The sequence below is a fragment of the Talpa occidentalis genome, unplaced genomic scaffold (genome assembly GCF_014898055.3).
Source record: "Talpa occidentalis isolate TD23 unplaced genomic scaffold, MPIMG_talOcc4v2.1 talOcc4.13, whole genome shotgun sequence".
Lineage (NCBI taxonomy): Eukaryota > Metazoa > Chordata > Mammalia > Eulipotyphla > Talpidae > Talpa > Talpa occidentalis.
The window spans coordinates 58757813-58777577 of NW_023601322.1; the positions used below are offsets into that span (position 1 = coordinate 58757813).

Here is a 19765-nt window from a genome sequence, read left to right on the forward strand (position 1 = left end):
CCAGAGGCCCACACTGGAGAAAGGGCATCTTTTGGTGATTAATGACAGACCGGGAACCCTGTTCTCTGCCTCAGTGTCTCCACACGGAAAAGGTCATGTCTCATGGCAGACTGGCTCCACCATAAGCTTCTCCTGTGGCTGGCAGGAGAGAGGAGCCTGTGTCTCCCCCTGCTTCTCTAGGTCTCAGAGAAAGTTTCCAGAGAACCATTTCCTGGTGTTAATTTGTTAAGTCTTCTTACTAAGTGAGAATAGCTGCTGGTGGGGTGGATTCTGACCTGACATTAAAGTTAATTAGAAATGTCATCCTCCAGGGAACATGTGCCCCTGAGCAAGGAAAGGGACATTAATATTTCAGAGCCCCTCAGGCTTAGTGCCCAGGCCTCTTGCTCTCTGAGCCACACGTGACTCTGCCAGCTTCCTTTCTGCTCCTCTACCTCCTCCTGGTCAGTTCCATGAAAAATTAATTTCCTCTTCAGCCCAAAGAGCTGCTTCAGATCTGGGTAGAGACATGATGGGAAATATCCATCAAGAAGGCTGATTCCATTTCAGCCTCTGCATGCTGTGTGATATTGAGAGAAATCCTTAACCTCTCTGGACCCTCAGCTTTGTCCCAGTTTTGTACAGGAGCACTCCTGGGTTGTCTGGGTGAACAACCGGCAAATGAAAAATGCCAGAGGTTGTGTCTAATACCTGTGTGAGGGATAAACCCCTGACATAGCAATGGAACTTCTGAGGGCACGGGAAGAGCCTAGAACCAGAGAAATTTCTCTAGATCTAAAGTGAAACAGACCCCCAGGTTCTTCCATCCTAGACAATGAACCTAGGGAGATTCCTGAACATTACTCTTCCACTGTTGGCAAACTCAGTGTCTGGAGTATGTGGAGGAAGAGCCAAATTAGATACCATCCCAGACTGCATTAATAGAAGTACAATATCCAGAATTAGGGAGGGGATAGAGTGCTAGCCTAGACCTGATATTTTGCAATATCAAGCCACACCAGGGATTACATGCTCACATTCAGAGAGACATCCAGACAGATTAAATACATTGTGGGCTTTCATCAGATCTTGCAAACCACATCCTGGACACCTTCAGCCCTGTGAAGAGAAGACTAAGGAGGGGTGTACAGTGAGCCTGGGGGAGCAGGCTCTCACTGCAGGGCCCCAGAAGGCAGAGAGGGGACTAGAACTATAACTCGACACTTTCAGGGGCACAGGTTTCTACTTGAAAGCAAGAGGTAGGTGCAGAGTGAGAACTGCTCAACTAAGAAGGCCCAACGGTCCAACTAAGAGCTAACTGTAGCCTGTCAGTCTGCTAGGAATTGTCCCCATACTAGCTCGGGCTAGAGGCTGTCATTAGGAGGAACTTCCAATTCAGAGACCTCCAGATGCCAAGAATCACAGCTCTCATTTGTGGAGTGCCAAGCACTGCTCTAAATACTTTACATAATGCATCATTATTTATATAAATGAGTTGATATAACAGCCTTGGAATAGCAGCTGGCTCATAGTGAGGACCACATATGTGTTAGTTATTCCTATTGATAGATTCTTAACTCAAATCTCAAAACTACTAAATGAGGTAAGTACTATTTGTAGCTCCAACATATATGGGTAAACTGAGGCACAGGGAAGTACCTTGCTCAAGGTCACACAGTTATTAGTAGCAGAACCAGGATACAAGCTCAGGGAATCTGGCTCCAAGAATCCATGCCCGTGACTGCTTTGCTAGCCTCTCTGAGATGGCAGGGAAAAGCAGCCCAGGGGAGCTGGGGTTTGAAAGAGGGGCTTGTGGCATGGCAAGCTGGAAGGATTCTGAAAATCCATGCAGAGGAGGTGGTGCGGACCTCAGAACCCACGAGGAACATGTGGACTCACTCTGGGTTGCCACCTCGATTCCATGTAAGAGCGACTGGATGAATTGTCTCCTGCCTAACTGGGTTTCTTCCCACCCAGGTGTCAGGTTCTAGGGAGGAGGGTGGAATTGACCTGGTGGGGGGCTTTTGGACTCCTGGTGACAGGCATCTAGGAGACCGGGACCATGCCAAGAAGCAGCCCCAGGCCCTGGGCTGGCCCAGCTTCCTTCTTTTCTCTTTATTGTATTATTGATTTTTTTTTTGTTTTGTTTTTCCCTTTCTCTTTTAAGTTTTGCTTTCTTTCTTTTCCCTTCTTTTTATTTTTCTGTTTCTTTTCAAAACTAAAAGATTTTTTTTTCTTTTCTTTTTTTTATCCACCCCTTCATTCGTCATGCTGCTTCTGCCCCACCCCAGACAGGTCCCCTAGGAGAAAAGAGTAACACCAAGTAACCAGCAAAACTCAGGTGTGGGGATTCTTAATGAAGCTGGGGAGAAAGAGCTTGTCACTTGAGGCAGTGACTAACACTGCAGAGGCTAACAGCTACATCTGTGGGGTGTGGGCCCCGCCTGGAGAGGCACGTGGTTGGGGGGAGAGTGTGCTGAGCTTGAGCACAAACTCAGGTTGGGCAGGTGCCAGCTGGAGCAGGCCCTTTCCCCCAGACCCTTACGTCTGCTCTTCTGACGTGGTGGCCGCATGAAGGTGAGCTGTGAGGCTTCCATCTTCCACACTCAGCACAACGCAAGGTGCTCGCTCATCGGGAGTGAGCGCCTGCGGGGCCCGGCCTGTTCCAGGTTCCAGGGCTCCAACCACAGCTTGGCCTCATGGACTTATATTTTACTTTGGACTAGATAAATATACTGGCCACATATGGGCCCAAACATGGTAGGGCGTGCATTGTCACCAGGGTCTTATGGAGAAGGGCCCACGCTGGGAGCCAGATTCTGTACCTGATACATTCTGTGTCATTGGGTAAGTCACCACCTGTCACCAGGCCTCATTTTCCCCAACAGTTGGATCATGAGGTTGAGTCTCTGGGCTCCAAGCTTCTTCCAGCCTGAATGCTCTGTGAGTGGATGGGTAGGTGGGCATGGGTAGTGGTGAGGAAGGGACAGGTACAGGGCTGCAGCCAGGCATGGGACACTCCCCTGCTCCCCCTCACTGGGAAGTGGGCAACGTGTTCATCTGCATTTCCTGAGTTGTTTCCAGTAAGCCAATGAGCTGCCAGGTTGAAGTTAAGCCGGAGCTGGGGAAAGAGGGGACTCGGCCCTGCCCCCAAGAAACCCAGTGAGGCTTCTGTTAGGACTGTGCTGCTGGGGCAGGACACCGGCTTCAAGTCTCTTCATCATGGAGGCTGGCTCCTTACATGAGCAGTGCGGGTCAGCCTTGCCACTCATCTCCCAGGGCCTCTGTGAGGAGTATGTGCGGCAGCGTGTGGGAAGGTGGGAGAGCTGGCACAAAGTGCACCTGCTAGGTATTGGGCTAAGTGCTTGGTGCCATTGTCTCACCCATGTTCATAACCCTGGAGGAGGGCACATCCTCTCCATCTGACAGGCCAGGGACCAACCTGGGGCTCATGGTGGCCCAGCTGTGAGGGCCTGGGCTGGAGTCTAGATAAAGTCTTTCTGGATCCAAAGTTGGGCTCTATCCATGACATGTTCAGCTCTGAATGCCTAAGTGTTGGTGCCAGGCCCACTCCACAGATGGCAACGCTGGACCAGCACATGTCTAATATGAAAACTGATGCCTAACCCACTACCAGAGACACCAGCTGCTGTGGTGTTTCCCTGGCGGACGGGGAAGCCAGGCTCAGCAACTGGCTTTCATTATGCTTAGAAAGTTCTGGACAGCTCAGTGTCTCATTCTCACAGGTGCCTGAATACAGGAGAAATCTCCCCCAGTCCTAAGGGATGAGTAAACCCTCACCTTCCTCAGTGGCCCTGGTTTTGATCACTGGGGAGTCCCTGGTTCATGAACCCGGGGTGACAACTACCGTGGTTGACCTTGTTTTGGTTCAGGTGGCAACGCAAGGGAAGGAGAAGCATGTTTTGGAATCAAGGCTTGTGCTCACCCAAGCAGGCCTTGAGTAAGGATGTCCATCAGACCTGCTTCTTGGAGGCAAAGGCAGCCGATGGAGACACTGGCTCTGGCCCTTGCAGTTGAGGGGATTTTCACCTTTCTGTGAAGTGAGGGTAATGACACCCTCTCAGGGGAGATGTGAGGGTACATGAGACACTCCAGGTGAGGCCTTGGGCCCAGCGCAGGCCGGTGCCGTCAGATCTCAGGACAGTCGCCGTCTTCCTGGCCGCCTTCACTACTACCGTGACCTCTCTGTGTCCCCTCCTGCCTTGCAGTGCGGAAACAGGAAATTATAAAAGTGACAGAGCAGCTGATTGAAGCCATAAGCAATGGAGATTTTGAGTCTTACACGTGAGTCGGCTGGGCCCGTTCTGCATGTCCCACCCGGAGGGCCGCTCGGGGTGCTGAGTGGCCAGCTTGGGGGTCATTGACTCTGCCCGCGCTTCCCTTCTGCATGTGCTGTGAGCCAGACCGCAGTCACGTTTCCATTTTGCATTTGGACTTAACGCTTTCATGAAGCTTTCTGTTTACGGCACTTCTCTATACCTCTCCCGCCTCCACCTCACACCCTTTTGAAGGAATACCAACTGAACTCTTTTGCTCCCCCAAGGAGAGAGGAGGGGTCTCCATACAGCCTTCACCTCCTTGGGAGATGAGCTGGGGAAAGAGGGGAGGGAGGCGGGTCCTGCCCTCACCCGCGACCTCCTCACGTTCCTCAGGAGCCCACGGGGTGCGTGTGTGCCCCTGGTGAGCAGAAAGGCTCCTTATTCCCAGAATGGATCCTTCAGTCCTTCAGAACACAAAATTAACTTAAAATGAAGCAGGTGTTATGAGCCCTCCCACCCTCCTGGGCCAGCCCTTGGAGAGGCAGCTGTGGGCAAAGGCTGGGCTGGAGCGCCCCCTGGTGTTTTCCCACAGCCCTCTCGGCCTGGCCCTTGGCTGCCCTGGGGAGCACAAGGATTCAGGGCTGAGGACATCCTGGTTTCCACCAGGGCTGACCAGGCCTGGGCCTGGGGACACCACCTACACATTTTGGTGGACAGAGCTTGCCAACGAAGGCAACTAACCCTTGCCTGTTGCGTTAAGCGAGGTGGGAATAACCTGACTGTGGTTTGCTCCTTGGGCAGCCTATTCCTGGATTCCACTGCACCCAAAAGCTGGTGGGCAGGTCTCAGCAGCGGGTGGCAAAGTTCCGAAATTTACTGATTATCTCTGGAAGAACAGGATCTTGGAAGGGGCGTGTGTGAGCCTGAGGCTGCATGTACACGTGTGCATGCACTTGTCCAGGCATGTGCACATGTGTGATTGTGCACAGGTATGTGTGTACATGTGCACCTGAGTGTTGTACAAAGGCACATGGACACACTGTTAAATGGGTCTTGCAACCAGTCCCAGAAAGAGTTAAATCAGCCCAGGAAGAACCCAAGAATGGCTCTGGAGGAACACAGCCAGGGAGAGGGAAAAAGAGGTAGTCTCTGTGGACCCCAAGGTGCCCAATGCCATTCTGGGGCCTCTGAGGACTCTCCCACCTCTATGATGTCACGTCCTCTGGCATCTGCAGCCAACTCTAGAGTCTCACCCCTTGCTATGAACTCTGAGGTCCACGGTAATGAGTCTAGCCCTGTGAGTCCTGGACCAGCCCTTCATCTCACTGAGCCTCATTTCCCCCCGGGTGCAATGGAGTTGGTATCCAAGCCCTTTCACTCTAGGAGGCAGGGATCCCCAGATGCCTCTGGGAGAGGGTCTCCCCCAGTGGGGGTGCTCAGTCTCCCAGATCTCAGAGTAAGTCCCCTGCCTCTGCCTTCGAGGATTCTGGAGCCAGCAGAGATTTGAGCATCCCATATGATCTGAGCACAGCTCCCCCAGGCCCTGGAAGATCCTTCTGGAGAGCTTGAGGTCCTGAGTAGATAAGTGAGTCGTCTGCAGTCACATGAACAGGGCAGCAGGGCAGAGGGGGACAGAGTTCCCATACTGGCCATGGTGCCCCGCTCAGACATGCCGGCTTGACATCTGCCCTGTGTCTCCAGTTCCTATCTGGGTTCCTTTCATTTGTCCTGGGACACTTCCTGTCCATGGCTTCATGGTCATTATCACAGGGGTCCAGGTTGTACCACAGAAGATCTCAGAGACCCTGGGTGTGGAGGCAACCATGTTCTTCCCTCCCCCACCTGGCTATGAGGATCTCTCAGAAGACAGACCTTGAAGGGAGTCCTGAAGCAAAAATACAGAGCTGAGGTGCTCCTTGGCACACCCTATGCTCCTTCCCTCTGGGAATTACTTCAGAGAATGCTGATTTCAAAGGGGGAAACTGAGGCTCACTACTTACAATACGGCACCTTTGTTTAAATGAAGCCCTTCTCAGACTTGCTTGCTGGGCAGAAGTCCCTTTGATGTGAAGGAAAAGGGGCTCTTCGCCACCAAAAGGAAAGGCCACCTCTGGACCCACTGTCCTGGGTGCATTTTGGAGAGTAGTCACAGAATGAACCGGTCCTGCCAGCGCTCAGTGCCCATCCCCAGGCCACACGCTATGTCGGGGGGGGGGTGTCTCATAGCCAGTAAGAAGCAGAGCCGACACCAGACCCACACCTCCGGGTTCTGGATGGCACCAGCCAGTCTGCGATCCCCCACTTCTGCTAGTTAACAGCTTGCCAACCCTTTCCCACCCGCTCACACGTGAGCACAGTCACTCCCACTGGCAGGCTCACACTCCTGGGATCCCGGCCCCTGGAACTAGAGGGTGGCCTCTCTCAGTCCCTCTCTCCTCTGACTTTGTCCCCTCAGGAAGATGTGTGACCCTGGAATGACAGCCTTCGAGCCCGAGGCCCTGGGGAACTTGGTGGAGGGCCTGGACTTCCATCGATTCTATTTTGAAAACCGTGAGCAATCCCTTCTCTCTGGGTGCCTGTTGTCTGCTCTCGTTCTGTGACCTGCCAGATGGCACAGCAGGGTGACGGGCAGGGCCCCTGGGGCGGCTCAGGAGCCGGCGAAGAGGAAGAACCCAAGTGGACAGGGGTTGGTATCATCTTGGTCCTTCTCCTAACCCTGGTCCGCGTGTGGCTGAGGATGGGGCCGGGGGGCGTGGGGTGGTCCTGGAAACAGGGGAAGCCTGACAAGGCCTAGGGTTCTCCCTGCCTACCACTCTGGGAGGGGCCTGGGAAGCCTCAGTTCCTGTTTAACACATAGGGGGGCTTTCCCACTCGCTCACACACCTAAGCTGGATTCATGCTGACCACTGGGCCCCCTGGAGGCCCTGCTGGTTGTAAGCTGGTACATGGGTGGCTGTGCAGTGTCCTCTGTGGGTGGGTGTTATGGCAAGGGGAAGTCCAGGTCACACTGCTGTGCCCTGCCTGTGTGTCTAGGTCTCTGTCTCTGTCTGTCCTTCTGGGCCTCTCTGCAGGCGTCACCCTCAGCTTTGTCACCAGGAGCTGTTGGGGCTGGGGCCGGGCCTAACTGGGGTGCTTTCTGCCTGTTTCTGTGACTCACCTGGGTTGAGGCTCAGGCAGACATGAGCCAAAGCACGTGGAGGTTAGAGGTGTGATGAGCATTTAGGGAGGCCCCAAGAGGTGGCCCACCAGGGTTCCCCAAAGGGAAGAGCATGTGCCGCCGAGGGGGCTGCTGGTATGTTGGTTCCCCGTGAGAGAAAAACTAGGTTGGGTGTTAGCAGAGGGGCAACACTTAATAACTTGCCTCTTTATCAAAGAGACAGCAAGTCTCAGATTTGGCTCAGATTCAGCTCACATTTGGCAGGAACACGGAACTAGGACTGTAGAACTTTATTCCATTTTCCCGGAACTTACTATGAAACTTATATTCTGTGATATTGTTTGTTTATTAAAGATTATACATCGATTCAAGGAAATATTTTCATGAAGTAAGTACAGGTGGCATTTGTAGGAGGTAAAATATAAAGATGGTACTTAAGTGACTAAGTGTGATCCAGTTGAACTCACATGGTACAGAAGGGGAAACTGAGACCCAGAGAGGGGAAGTGATCTGTCCAAGGGACCCAGACAGTTGGCGGCAGGACCCAGTCCTGATTCACCCCAGTGTTCCTTCCCTGCCCCACGAACCCCTTGTCTGCATGTAAGCAGCCAGAGCGGGTTACCCTTCTTGTCTTGGACCCCACCAGACTGAATCTTACAGAGCACAGAGGCTCAAGAGCACCACCCTCCCCACACACACCAAAAGCTGTGAAGAAGGAAGTTGCATCTACCCCTTAATAATTCACACTCTAGCTCTCCAGGGTTATCAATGTAGATTGAATTCTCATATAGAGAGAAGTGGGGGACTTTCCCAATCCCCAGAGTCACCTTAATGATGGCCAAGTTCACCTGTGTGCTGTTCTGTGCCCAGGGGATGCTGGTTCCTCAGAGTGAACTCCCAACCCTCACAGGGCAGAGCAGAGACCAGGCTAAGAGCTGGCTCGAAAGGCACAGGGATGGCCAAAGGGGCATCAATAGGGAAAGAAGGCAGCTAACCTTGACCTGACCACAGGGTCCCCTGGACTCTGGCCTTAAACATCTGGTTACATCAAAGGATCCACAAGAGCAAGACTCCGAGTAACTGCTATTCTGGGCCAAGTCCCATCCTCCTATCCCTTGACCCTGAGGAGGACCTGCCTTTTTCCATCCTAGTTCTTGACCTAATCATGAGGATGGGGGTTAGACAACTGAGATCTATTAAGAGACACCACATTTGTAAGGGACACTTACAAATTTCCCTTAGGACGCCCCCCCCCCCCCGCCCACACACACACAACAGCAAGGCCCAGTGCCCTCAACAGTGCTAGGTGCTGTTTGTCCTTCTAGATTGTCCTCCCAGAGTCCTTCCTGGAGACTGACCCCTGCTAGCTTCCACTGCATTTCTTTCAGGAACAGGCCCAGGTTGGTTCAAGTCAGATTGCTTCTCTGGACCTCAGTTTCCAGATCTGTCAAATGGGTACATTAAACTAGATGTTCTTCCAGAGGCGTCCTGGCACTCTGTAGGACAATTGCTGGGTGACCTCTGACGTCTGAGGTCAGTCCCAAGCCTAGGATGCAAACACCTGACATGCTCTCTGTTCATGAGCTTTGAACGTAAAAGTCTGTTTGTCTACATATGAGACACTTGGGAATTTTGAGTCATTTGTACAAAGCCTGAGTGTAGTGCAATTATAATATCAGGAAACAGTACTATTATTTGCTTTCTGCTATCCTGAACAAGAAAAAAAAAGACAGTTCACGTTTTTTTTCAGGGAGTCAGTGACTCACAAACCTAGCTGGGCATCAGGGGGTGGGGATAAGGATGTTTTGGTTTTTTCCCCCCTAATATTACAGGTTCTTGAAGAGGCATCTCTAAGGGTGGGGCTCTCCGTGGGATTTGAACCTACTTGGGCTACCCTAAGGGAAGATAGAAGCTCCCCCTGTTGCTCAAGGTCTTGGTGATCCCTGACCAGCCCCTCCCTGGGTCATTGTCTCTCTGTGCTTTTGTTTTCTATCTTGCTGAAAAAAAGGGAGAGTTCCCAGAACCAAGTAATAATAATTAATAAGAAGAAGAGTGACACGTTTCACACAGCGGGCGCTGGTTTCAGGTACTTTTGTCAGCTTTGTCATGACTACAAGAGCTATGTGTTTCCCTCTAACTGTGGAAAGCTCTATGGCTTCTCCCCAAGGCCACCAATACCATCACATCCTGTCAAGGTTCTAAGATCCTATGATTTTAATATTCCCCACATTTCCCTGATTCTGTGTATCTATGATGAAAGTGGCAAATGAGGGGCCCATGGGCCATATCTGGACTCTAGATAGGTTTTGTGTGGCATGCTTAAAGTTTAACTTTTCAACTAGCTACCAATTATTAAAAATGGAGTTTTCACCTGAAAGTCTAGATTTCCAGATTCTCTTGAAAAATCAGAAGGTGCGGCCATAGGAGTGTGACTCACATAGCAACCACGAGGGAAGTTGTGTTACAGGGTGCTCTCAGTAGATGGATCATGGCGTATTCTTAACCATAATCTCCACCACTCCCTATTGCATCTCTGATCCAGAGACAAAGGGCCAGTTGTCAGTTGGCATCTTGTTCTCAGCTTAGCCCTCTTGTTTATGGAGTGATGTAGTCTAGGCTCATCTAATTCTACAAATGGCTTCTATCTATACTTCTATGTGCCTGAGATAATATGATTATAAAAATCCCATTCCCTTGCCCTTGAAGTATTTGGTGAGTCTGAAGTCCATTGTATCTAAGCTAGGATATGATCTAGTCACCTAGAAGTTCTGCCCTAAATCCTGGGTAGCTAAGTCCTGTCACAGAGACCCTCTCCCCTGGCCATGAGGCAGGCAGAGGTGCCTCCACTGAGAATCGCTGGGAGTTGGGGAAGAGAAGGAAGTGAGGCCCAAAGGCCCTCTGTTTCATCTCCTCTGCCCCTCCCATCCCCACCTCCAGTGTGGTCCCGGAACAGCAAACCGGTACATACCACCATCCTGAATCCCCACATCCATCTGATGGGTGACGAGTCGGCCTGTATTGCCTACATCCGCATCACACAGTACCTGGACGCAGGCGGCATCCCCCGCACGGCCCAATCGGAGGAGACCCGTGTCTGGCATCGCCGGGACGGCAAATGGCAGATCGTCCACTTTCACAGATCTGGGGCGCCCTCTGTTCTGCCCCAGTAAGAACTCCTCCTTTCTCCCTCCTGTCATTTAGGATCACCTAAAGGAATGGGGTGGTGTGGGCCTGTGTTGGGGGGATGTGTTGGGGAACCTGGCTGCTGAAATGCCTTGGGGCACAGGCAGCAGACCCACAGGAAGGAGACCAGGCCTGTGGGTCCAGGGAAGAGCTAGGAAGACCCATGAGAGGTAGCTGGACGTCACTTCAGGAGGTGGGGGGTGGGAAAGACACCCTCGAAGTACCATCTCCATTGTGTCTTGCAGTTGAAGGACCAGGCCGGGGGCGCTGCACCACAGAGATGTGCTTTTTGTCTGAAGAATGTGGCGGCTGGTTCTCCCCTTTGGATTGTGCTGGAATCCCCCATCCGTCACCTCATCACCACCACTGTCATCTCCATACTTGCGTCAAGAAGACCTGCCTGTTGGCAAAAGCCATCACCACTTCACAGCAAAGGGTCAGGTCTCCCTGCCCCTCACTGCTCACTCTCTATCTCTGCCTCCCCCCAGGAAGGGACTCCCTTAGATATGAGAGTCCTGGGCGCTGGCCCCTGGGGTCCCCACCCAACTGTCATTCTGGTTCCGCCTTGGGGGAGGCTAGAATGCCCCACTGTGTGGTCCAGGGCCAGGGAGGAGGAGCAGGATTGTGGAGAGGGATGTGGCATCTGCCCATCCCTCTCCCTAACTCCCCCTCTTCCATGGTCCCCCCAGATGAAGCCCCAACCCCCGAGCCTTTCCCCTATAGGAGAAGGCATGAGGGGAACAGACCCAGCAGTCTCCTGCCTCAAATTGCCTCCCTAATTCTTCTCTTCTCCGTCTGGTCCTGCCCTCCTTCGGGTCTCCCCTTGACCCTTCTCCCTCAGTGTGGGGGGGCGCGATCCTCTCAGGGTGCCCCCACTTCTCTCCTTCCTCCTTCTGCTGATGTTCACCTCCACACTAACTGCTCATTCCACCTGCTGTCAGGCCTGGAGAATTCCAGCTTCATCACGTCTGAGGGAGAGAATTGGATTGTTTTGGGGGGCAAAAGAAAGCAACATTTAGGTATCACTTCTACTTGGACCGCATGCCTTTTTATAGCCAAACTTCTGTGTATTTCGTAAATGGATTTTGCGTTAATGGATATTTCTGTAATAACTAAACCTCTCGAATTATTGTGAGGAGGGGGGGCTGGGTTGGAAGGGGAGGTGGGGAGAGGGGTGAGGGGTAGTTTTTTTTCTGTTCTATCTAGGTCCTTTTTTTAAAATGTCATCTCTGAGATGGACGTTGTCACCTGTGGTTCTCCGGGGCCGAGGCTCCGGACTCAGCTCCCAGGGAAGGGCCTCGCTGACCTTTTGGTCCTGAGCTTCCATTTGGAACTGCAGAAGCATCAGGTGTCAGGGCTGAGAGCAAATCGGGGCAGAGAGAGTGAGGGAGGCATTCGGGTGGGGGACATCTGGACTTTGCTCGCCTCCCAAACTACCACGCTTCCCAGGATTTCTTCCCATCACCTCTGTGTGTCCCCCCATGTCCCCACCTGTCTTTGGGGGTTCACGAGCACGTGTCTTCATTGCTGCTCCCCTGGGCGTCTGCTGGCCCAGGCGGGGCCCGGGGAGCTCTCTTCACTCGTCCTGCAGCCGAGGGTCCACATCTCTCTCTTTCCTCTCCCGCCTGGGACTGACTCTGATGTGGAATGCCTGGGCACGCCCACTAGGATCTACTATCTGCACTGTTTTCTTTGCATGACTTTATATGCAGTAAGTATGTTGAAAAAAAAGAAAAGAAAAAACACTCAACAAAACCAATCTACATGTTTTGGACAAAAAAATAGAGGTTGTATTCTCAGTGTCCGACTCGGAATTATGTTGCTGCCTCTCTGTGCTTTTGGCCTCTGTGTGGCCGTGTTTTGCCAGCATGAGATACTGTCCCCTCTGGAGGATTTTAGGGGAGCAAGAGCCACATCCCCAGAGATTTGGAGGAGGCGCTGGATCCCCCAACCTCTGGGGGGTCCTGGGTGTTGGTTGGAGCAGGACTGGTGGGGATATCTGAGCGGGAACTTTCTGAGATCCCCCATCACAGCTGTCAGCAAGGCCTCTTTTCAGCTGCTTCTGCCCGGGGACCGGAATAGGCAGGGCGGGAGCTGCCAGCCAGGAGAGAGATGCCAGTTTCCTGGTTTCTAAACTGGTTATCACTGGCCTTCAGCCTTGGCAGAGCCTCAGCTTCCAAGCCCAGAGGCAGGCATTTGGCCTGCCTGAGGCCCAGCAGGCTCCCAATAAGGCCTGGGTACCCTGTGTCCCAGCAACAAAACTACCTGCCTCCCCATGAGATGCCAGCTCCCTACAGCCATCTGGGGCCCAAAGGTGAGGGTCTGGCCTTCATCAGGGATAGGGCAACTACAGGTCTGGTCCTCTCTCCAGCCTCAGTTTCTCCCCTGGGGCCCACCTCCTGCCCCAATGTTCCTGTCTGGCCTATGCTGCCAGATGGCTAGGGCATCCAGCAGGATGGTGAGGGGAAGCCCGATTCACCTGTGAGGATGAACAGGTTTGTCACTGGCTGGACTCCTGTCCTTCTCCCCACCTGCCCATCATTTCCCTCTTTGGTGCCTGTCAGCTGCTTATCAGCAGTGACCATGGGGAAAGAGCCAGGGCTTGGGGGTCAGCAGGATCCCATTCCCAGCTCCAACCAGACTAGCTGTGTGACCCCAGGGAAGTCCCTTCCCCTCTCTGGCCCTCAGTTTCCCCCTGGAGGAAACTGAGCTGAGGGACCCCAATGTCCTGCCTTTCATTGGCTGGCACAACTCCCGCCCACTGTGTCCCTCTCCAAGTGCCAGAGAAGTGGTGGCGGGTCTCCACCCCAGGCTGACATGGCCTCCTTGTGAAGGCCGCGCCTGTGGGTGGGCAGTTAGCCAGTGTGAGCTACAGGGCACCGGTGCCATTCCGAGGCAGCAGGCAGGGTTGATGCAGGAAGGGTGATCCAAAGCCCACCGCCTCCACGTCAAACTGCCCTCCTCCAAAACATCCTGTAGATGCAAAAAAAAAAAAAAAGAAAAGAAAAAATCCAGACCTAACATAAAACCTAGGCTCCAGAAGGCAAATACATTTACAGCAAAGTATTTCCCGGGGTTTGTACCCGGCCCAGCGCTGATCCTGACCCACAGCCTCCTGTCTCCTTCAAGGGGAGACCCTTTGGGGGATGTGTTTGCCAGACTCCCCGTGCTGGTTTCTTTGTCACTATTTGTTTGGGGTTTTGTTTCAGTTTTTTCTTTTCTTTTCTTTTTTTAATATGTGGCTGTGAACCTGAATGACCACTGCTCAAACTTTCTGCTATGGGGGGAGGGAGGGAAGGGACGTCTGTTTTATTCTTGGTGTTTTCAGTGCAATAAATAGCTACAAACTTCTGTGCACTGCCTGTCTCCTTGTCTTGGTTGAGCAGAGGTGCTGGGAGGTTATTGTTCCCGTTCTAGAGCTTACAAAATATAAGCCCCAATCATTTTGAATGGACCAACAAGGGTCTCATGTTCAGGGCTAAGCCAATCAATGTAGGATTATGCCTGCACCCCATCACCCCAGTCCCACTCATAGAGTCAGGGAAGAAGCTGGTTCCTGTCTGGTCCATGGCGTGCCCTTAAAAGGAGCACAGAGTGGTGTTAACAGCAGAGACTCCTCAGGGGCATAGGGCAAGGCTTGTTGCCAGGCCTCAGTTTCCCCTTGTATAATGGGGAGGATGTTCCAGAAACCCCTGCCACCCCTTTTCTTCCCTCAGCCCAACCTCACCTGACAACCACAGGCCTCAGAGTCCTGGAGGATGGTTTTAGAAAAGGGTGAAATGGAAGAAAGGGTCTCTACCCACAAATCAGCCTGGACTAAGTGCCTGGGGCAGGGCCCTTGGGGCTGGAGAGAGGAATGGCAGGAGAGGTTCCACTGGCCAAACAGAAGCCACTACAGTTTAGAGCCAGTTGGGTTCCCTGAAGTGGTGGTGAAGTAGAAACTTTGGCCTTGCTCAGGCCATGACATACCTAGTTTGGTGACTTTTAGTGCTAAACCCGGGACAGTCCCAGGCAAAGCAGAAGTGGCTACCCAGGAGACTGGGATTCCATGGAGTCAAGGGGATATGACTCCAGAAGTTCACAGTCCCCTCTAGACCATGCTCTGGTATTCAGACTCCAGAATACCTGCACCAGCCACTTTCAGGGTCTATCCTTGCTGCTAGGGGGTCAAGGACTGTGTCTTTGGGGCATGTGCCCTTTGTGCACACGAGGACCCTCACATCGAGAGCAGAGGTCAGGGCTGCGAAGGGCGAGGGGCAGGTCTCAGAGGGACCTGGGTGCTCCCAGTTTCGTTCTAGCTCTGGAACCTACCAATGTCAGCCTCAGCACCAGGTCTGTTCCCAGTTGCCCCTCCAGCTTTGTATGCCCGACATGGGAGTCCCAAGGGCTTGAGGGCTTGGGTGCCATTTCAGATGAAGACCAGCAGGTGGCAGCACGAGCCCAGGTTACAGAAGGTCAGGGTCCCGCCTGCCTGGGCCTTCCAGGGCACCTCCAGGGGCCTTTAGCAGTTAGAAAGTGCCAGCTACACTCAACACATTATTATTATCTCCTCACAGGAGTGTGGCTCTTTATAGTTTACAAAGTGCCTTCACACCTCATGTGCCAGCTCAACAACTCATTCCCACAATGTGGATGATGAGACTCAGAGGTAGAGGCTTGGTGCCAGCATCCGGGACTCACCGCCTTCTGACCAGCGCACAGAGCTTCCTGTTTGGGCCTTCCTGAGTCTCCCTATCTCTGGATGGCCTGAGAAGAGTGGCTGGCATTCTGACGAAAGCATCTCTTCGGTCCTTTTTGCCTTCTAGCTGCTGACACCTTCTAGTTGCAGACATCAGTCTCCATCACCTTATTGCCCATTTACTCCAGACCCAGCCACAGGGAGCAGAATCCCCCTCATTCTTTTGCTCAGCATATGGCAGCCCCTCCTCACCTTTCTGGTATCTTCTCCAGAAAGTCTTCCAGACTCCCAACTTACAAGTCCCCTCTACTGTCATCCACACCCTCTACCTGCCTATGTGAAGTTGCCCAGGTGAGTGTCTATGAAGCTGTTTTCCTTGGAGGCAGGTAGCACCCTGTCCATACTTGGGGGTGTATATTTTGTCACTCTGCATGGAACAGACCCTATATGTGTGTGCTGCTAGAATGCAGAGCTCAAGCAGGGCACCTACTACTGCACTGGCGACACCCCCTTAACCCAGGGACCAGGCACAGCAACCGAGTCATATGTGTTCTCACGGTCCTCATTCACCCGTACATTGGGCACCACTGTCTTTTTCATTCTAAGAACAAGGAGATTGGTGCGAGGTTGAGGGACCACCCCAGGTGGCCCAGACGGCAGGAGGGAGGCAGAATTCAGATGCCCCAAAGGGCTGCTGGGACTGCCTGCAGCCAGGCTGTGCTCCCAGGAGGCCCAGAGATGAGTGTGCCCTATCTTTTGTCCCCAGGGATCTCTGATGCCACCCCAGGGAGTGATAGACCTACAGAGACCCCAACTCAGGACAGGCTGGACCTGGAGGTGCAAAGTGTGAGGGGGTCAAAAAGAGGAGGAGAACATGAGGAGGGGCTCAGGGTTCTGGGGAGCCTTTGTACAGGAACCTGGAGGGCTGAGATGAGGAGGGAAATGCATGGGGAGCAGGGGTGGGGAGGTGGGTCAGATAGGGCTGGGAGAAGAGGCTGGAAAGGCAGCAAGGAGCAGCAGAGGGCCAAGCGTGCTCTGAGTCATCTATGCAGTTGGTGTGACTTTCTGGGGACAGGGGTCCACAGCCATGGAAGTAGCCTTCCCCAGTGGCTCTAGTAAAACTTTTAGGAAACATCCCCAGCAGGTGCTGGAGTGTTTGCCCAGGGCAGGACAGGGCCAGTTCAGTCCCCTGGGAACCAACCCTTTTCCTAGTCCTGGGGAAGCCCCCAGGGCCTCAGAGGTCACTTCCCCTTGGCAGCCTGGTCCAGCCATGCCTTCCTGGGCCCTGGATCCTGCCAGAGGCGGGGGGACTAGCATCTTTCTTCCCCCAAGAAAAAGGGGGACTAGCCTCATTGTCCCCTAGGTGACCTTGGGTGAGTCACTTCCCCTCTCTGAGCCTCAGTTTCCTCATTATTATAATGACAAGATTGAACCTATGGTCCCCAAGTATGGGAACGGGCTGAGCTGCAGCAGAATCACCAGGGAGTTTGCTAAAAGTCCAGATGTTTCAGGCCCCACCCTCAGAGAACAGGACACGTTAGGGCTGGGCAGGGCTCCAAGCAGCTGTAGTTTTAGGAAGTACCAGCACCCCTTCCCCAGTTCCCACAGCCTCACCGGGAGCTGGAAGGTCCCATTATGGGCCAGCCCCACCCAGCTTCCCTGCTGCTTCTCCATCGGCTTCCCTGACTCAGCTAGATCAATATTGACCATAGCCTCTCCCAGGCCCCCAATACCCACCATCCCCTGCCTTGCAATTCTCTGGGGCCCTGACCCCAGGTCAGCAGAGTCAAGGTCAAAGCAAGCTTGGGGCCTAGAGGGTTTTCCTGTGCCCCACCCTCACCTTGCATTCTGGTTTGGCAGCGCACCCTGGCTTCCTGGAGAAGCCATCAAAGTTGTGGGTCACTCATTCTGTCTTGCAAGAGGAAACTTCCCTTTCCACCAAGCGCAGTCAACCCCTGAACCTGGCTCCAAAGAAGCAGAGGCGACTCCCCTCTGCAGCTTTCCATGGCAGGGACCCTCTCAGTGGCTGAATTGAGTGAGGAGGGCAGAACTCCCCTCTGTCCCCTGAGGAGCCCGGCTCCCCGCAACCCTCTGCCCATCACCCTTCTCTCTGGGCTGGCTGGAAGCAGAAGCTGGGTCTTAATTTCTCAGCCTGTGCAAGGGACAGCGCCAATGAGAACCACCCCACCTAGGGTGGGGGGGCCTCTCTCATTTAATCTCCTGAGAGAGGAAAATGATTCTCCCCATTTCTCATCTGAGGACCCTGGGGTTCAGAGAAGTGCAGCAGCAGATTTGGCTGGGTTGCAGGGCCCACAGCAACGGGGCTAAGATTGGGGTCCGACCAGCAGATGGCCAAGCCCCGGGCTCCCCTCCACTGCCATTCCCAAAGGGATGCAGCTTGCAGACCTGTGGGCTTTAACAGGAAGAGGCTTTCTTTCACCCAAATAAAAAGTGATCTTGGATGGGGGTTCTGGGAGGAAGACTGTGTGGCTGGGGGTGGGGCGGGGGGCTGGTCCATCTGTCCTGGGGGAGAAGGTCAGGCAGCAGGAAGTCAGCTGGACGGAGCAGGCGGTGCCGGTCAAGGATCTGCTGAGGACAGGCGCCCTTCCAGGGCAAGACAGCATCAGTGAGGCCTCAGGCCCCCCAGGGAACAGTCCACAGAGCCAAGCTTGCCATGAGCCACCAGCAAAAAATGAGTCTGGAGGAAAGTCCACCGCAAACAGAGGCCAAGCATTAACTCTTTGCTGACTGGACTCAGAGCCAAGTGCATCCAGTTCGGTGCCCTGCTGGGCAAGGCTATGGCTGGCATGGGGACCATGAGGCTGAGGGGAGGTTGGGGAGAGGTGGGAAGGAGCCTGGGTCTGGCTGGCAAGCATCCCAAGGCACCCTGTAGCATCCACAAACTACTGCATCCTGCTGCCTTCCTTGGGGTTGCCACATAAGAGCCCTAACTGCTCAGACATGAAATGTGTTATCTCAAGAGGCCAGAATTGCCTGTGCTGACTGGACTGGGCTGTCAGGGCTCAGGGGGTGCAAGGCAAAGCCAGCCCCCTAGACTAGGGGCCCACACATTGTAGGGGAAGAGAAGACATATGGAGGGGAGACCTAAAAAGATGGACAGGACTTCAGTGGGGACATGAGGAACACTCTGGACCAGAGAGACTGCACCCGATCCCATGGACAAGATAAACTTGTCTGCGGTGGAGGAGGGGGTCAGGGAGGCAGGGCCTTCTGAAGATCAATACCAAGGTAGCCAGTATGACCTCTGGTGTTGTTGACCTTCCCTTGACCTTGGGAATGGCTGGCCCTAATGGTGTGGTGCGGCGGCCCAGCCCTCATCTGCTCTCCCTGACCCTAGGCTGCAAGTGACTATGCTCCCCACCTCAGCAATTCTCTGCCAAGTCCCAGAATAGTCAGGTGGGTCCTGGGCACCATGCATCACACTCCCGCCAGGCACGTCTGTCACCTTCTTGGGTCTCCCACTAACCTCCCAAGGTCAGGGGTCTATGCCTGAGAAAGGAAGCAGAGTATAGGGGTAGGGATGGGGCCGGGCAGCAGGGGCTGGCCTCAGTTTCGGTGCATTCTCACAAGGGACCTGCCCCTCTTGTTGCTAATCCCCTAAATGTGCAAAGCAATGGACAAGAGGAAGGCCCTAACTGAACCATGCTATTTTACATCTTATGAGTCAGCTGTTCACATTTAAAAATGGAAACTTTCCCATAAAAATCCAGACTTTCAACTCCTCTTTAAAAGTAGGGATATCTGTTAACCTGGTTCACACTTCTAAGGGGTCATCTCCCCCTTAACAGAGGGAGTTCTCTTCTATGGCTCACCACAATCCCCACCACTCCCTCTTGCCTCTCCAACTCTCTTTCAAGGTCAGTTGCCACTTATTCTCTGTCTCTATTCAAAGATTTGCTCTCCCAGGTAGGCACTTGGGTTTGCCCTCTTAGGACATTCCAGGATTGCAGACAGGGCTAATGTTTCTTTTGAGGTGCTTACTGTGTAGTTCTGGTTCCTGCAGTTAGGGCTCCCTGGTACCCAATCAGCTCCATGGCAGTGGGGGCCTGGCTGGCATTTCTTCTGAGGAGGGAGATGGAGAGGGAGAGGGCACTTGGGAGATGGCACAGGCAGCAGAGGGAGAAGGGTGGTGTGGCAGGAAAGGCTGTCTGGGAGCAGGGGAAATGAGGGAAGCGGGCAGACTGGAAGGCTGGGTCAGTGTGGCCTGTCCTGGAACTGCAGGACCCGTGGTAGGGAGTTGAGCAGGGGGAGGGGAGGCTGATGGGTTGCCAATCCTAGGATACTTCAATCCTGGCTCCCAAGAGGCCAGGCAGCAGCAGAGGCTGGGTGAGGAATGCACACAAGCTAGTGGCTGCTAGGGTCTGTCCTAGAGCCAGCAGGTAGAGTGCAGAGAGCACCTCTTCCAGAGCAGAGGCACGTGGGCTGGGGTCCCTGAGAAGGCTCTGTTAGCCGGCTGGAGCATGCCCC

At 53.6% G+C, this 19765-nt stretch overlaps 1 protein-coding gene across 2 annotated transcripts in view; it reads left to right on the plus strand.

Annotated features, from left to right (window-relative positions):
- Positions 1–10586, plus strand: part of CAMK2A (calcium/calmodulin dependent protein kinase II alpha) — a 58733-nt gene extending 48147 nt beyond the window's left edge. For both annotated transcript variants that reach the window (XM_054694264.1, XM_037508946.2), the window contains 3 exons: positions 4209–4284; positions 6715–6809; positions 10354–10586. In XM_054694264.1, coding sequence (XP_054550239.1) covers positions 4209–4284; positions 6715–6809; positions 10354–10586 — 404 coding nt within the window. The remainder of the gene's footprint in view (positions 1–4208; positions 4285–6714; positions 6810–10353) is intronic.
- Positions 10587–19765: the final 9179 nt, after the last annotated feature.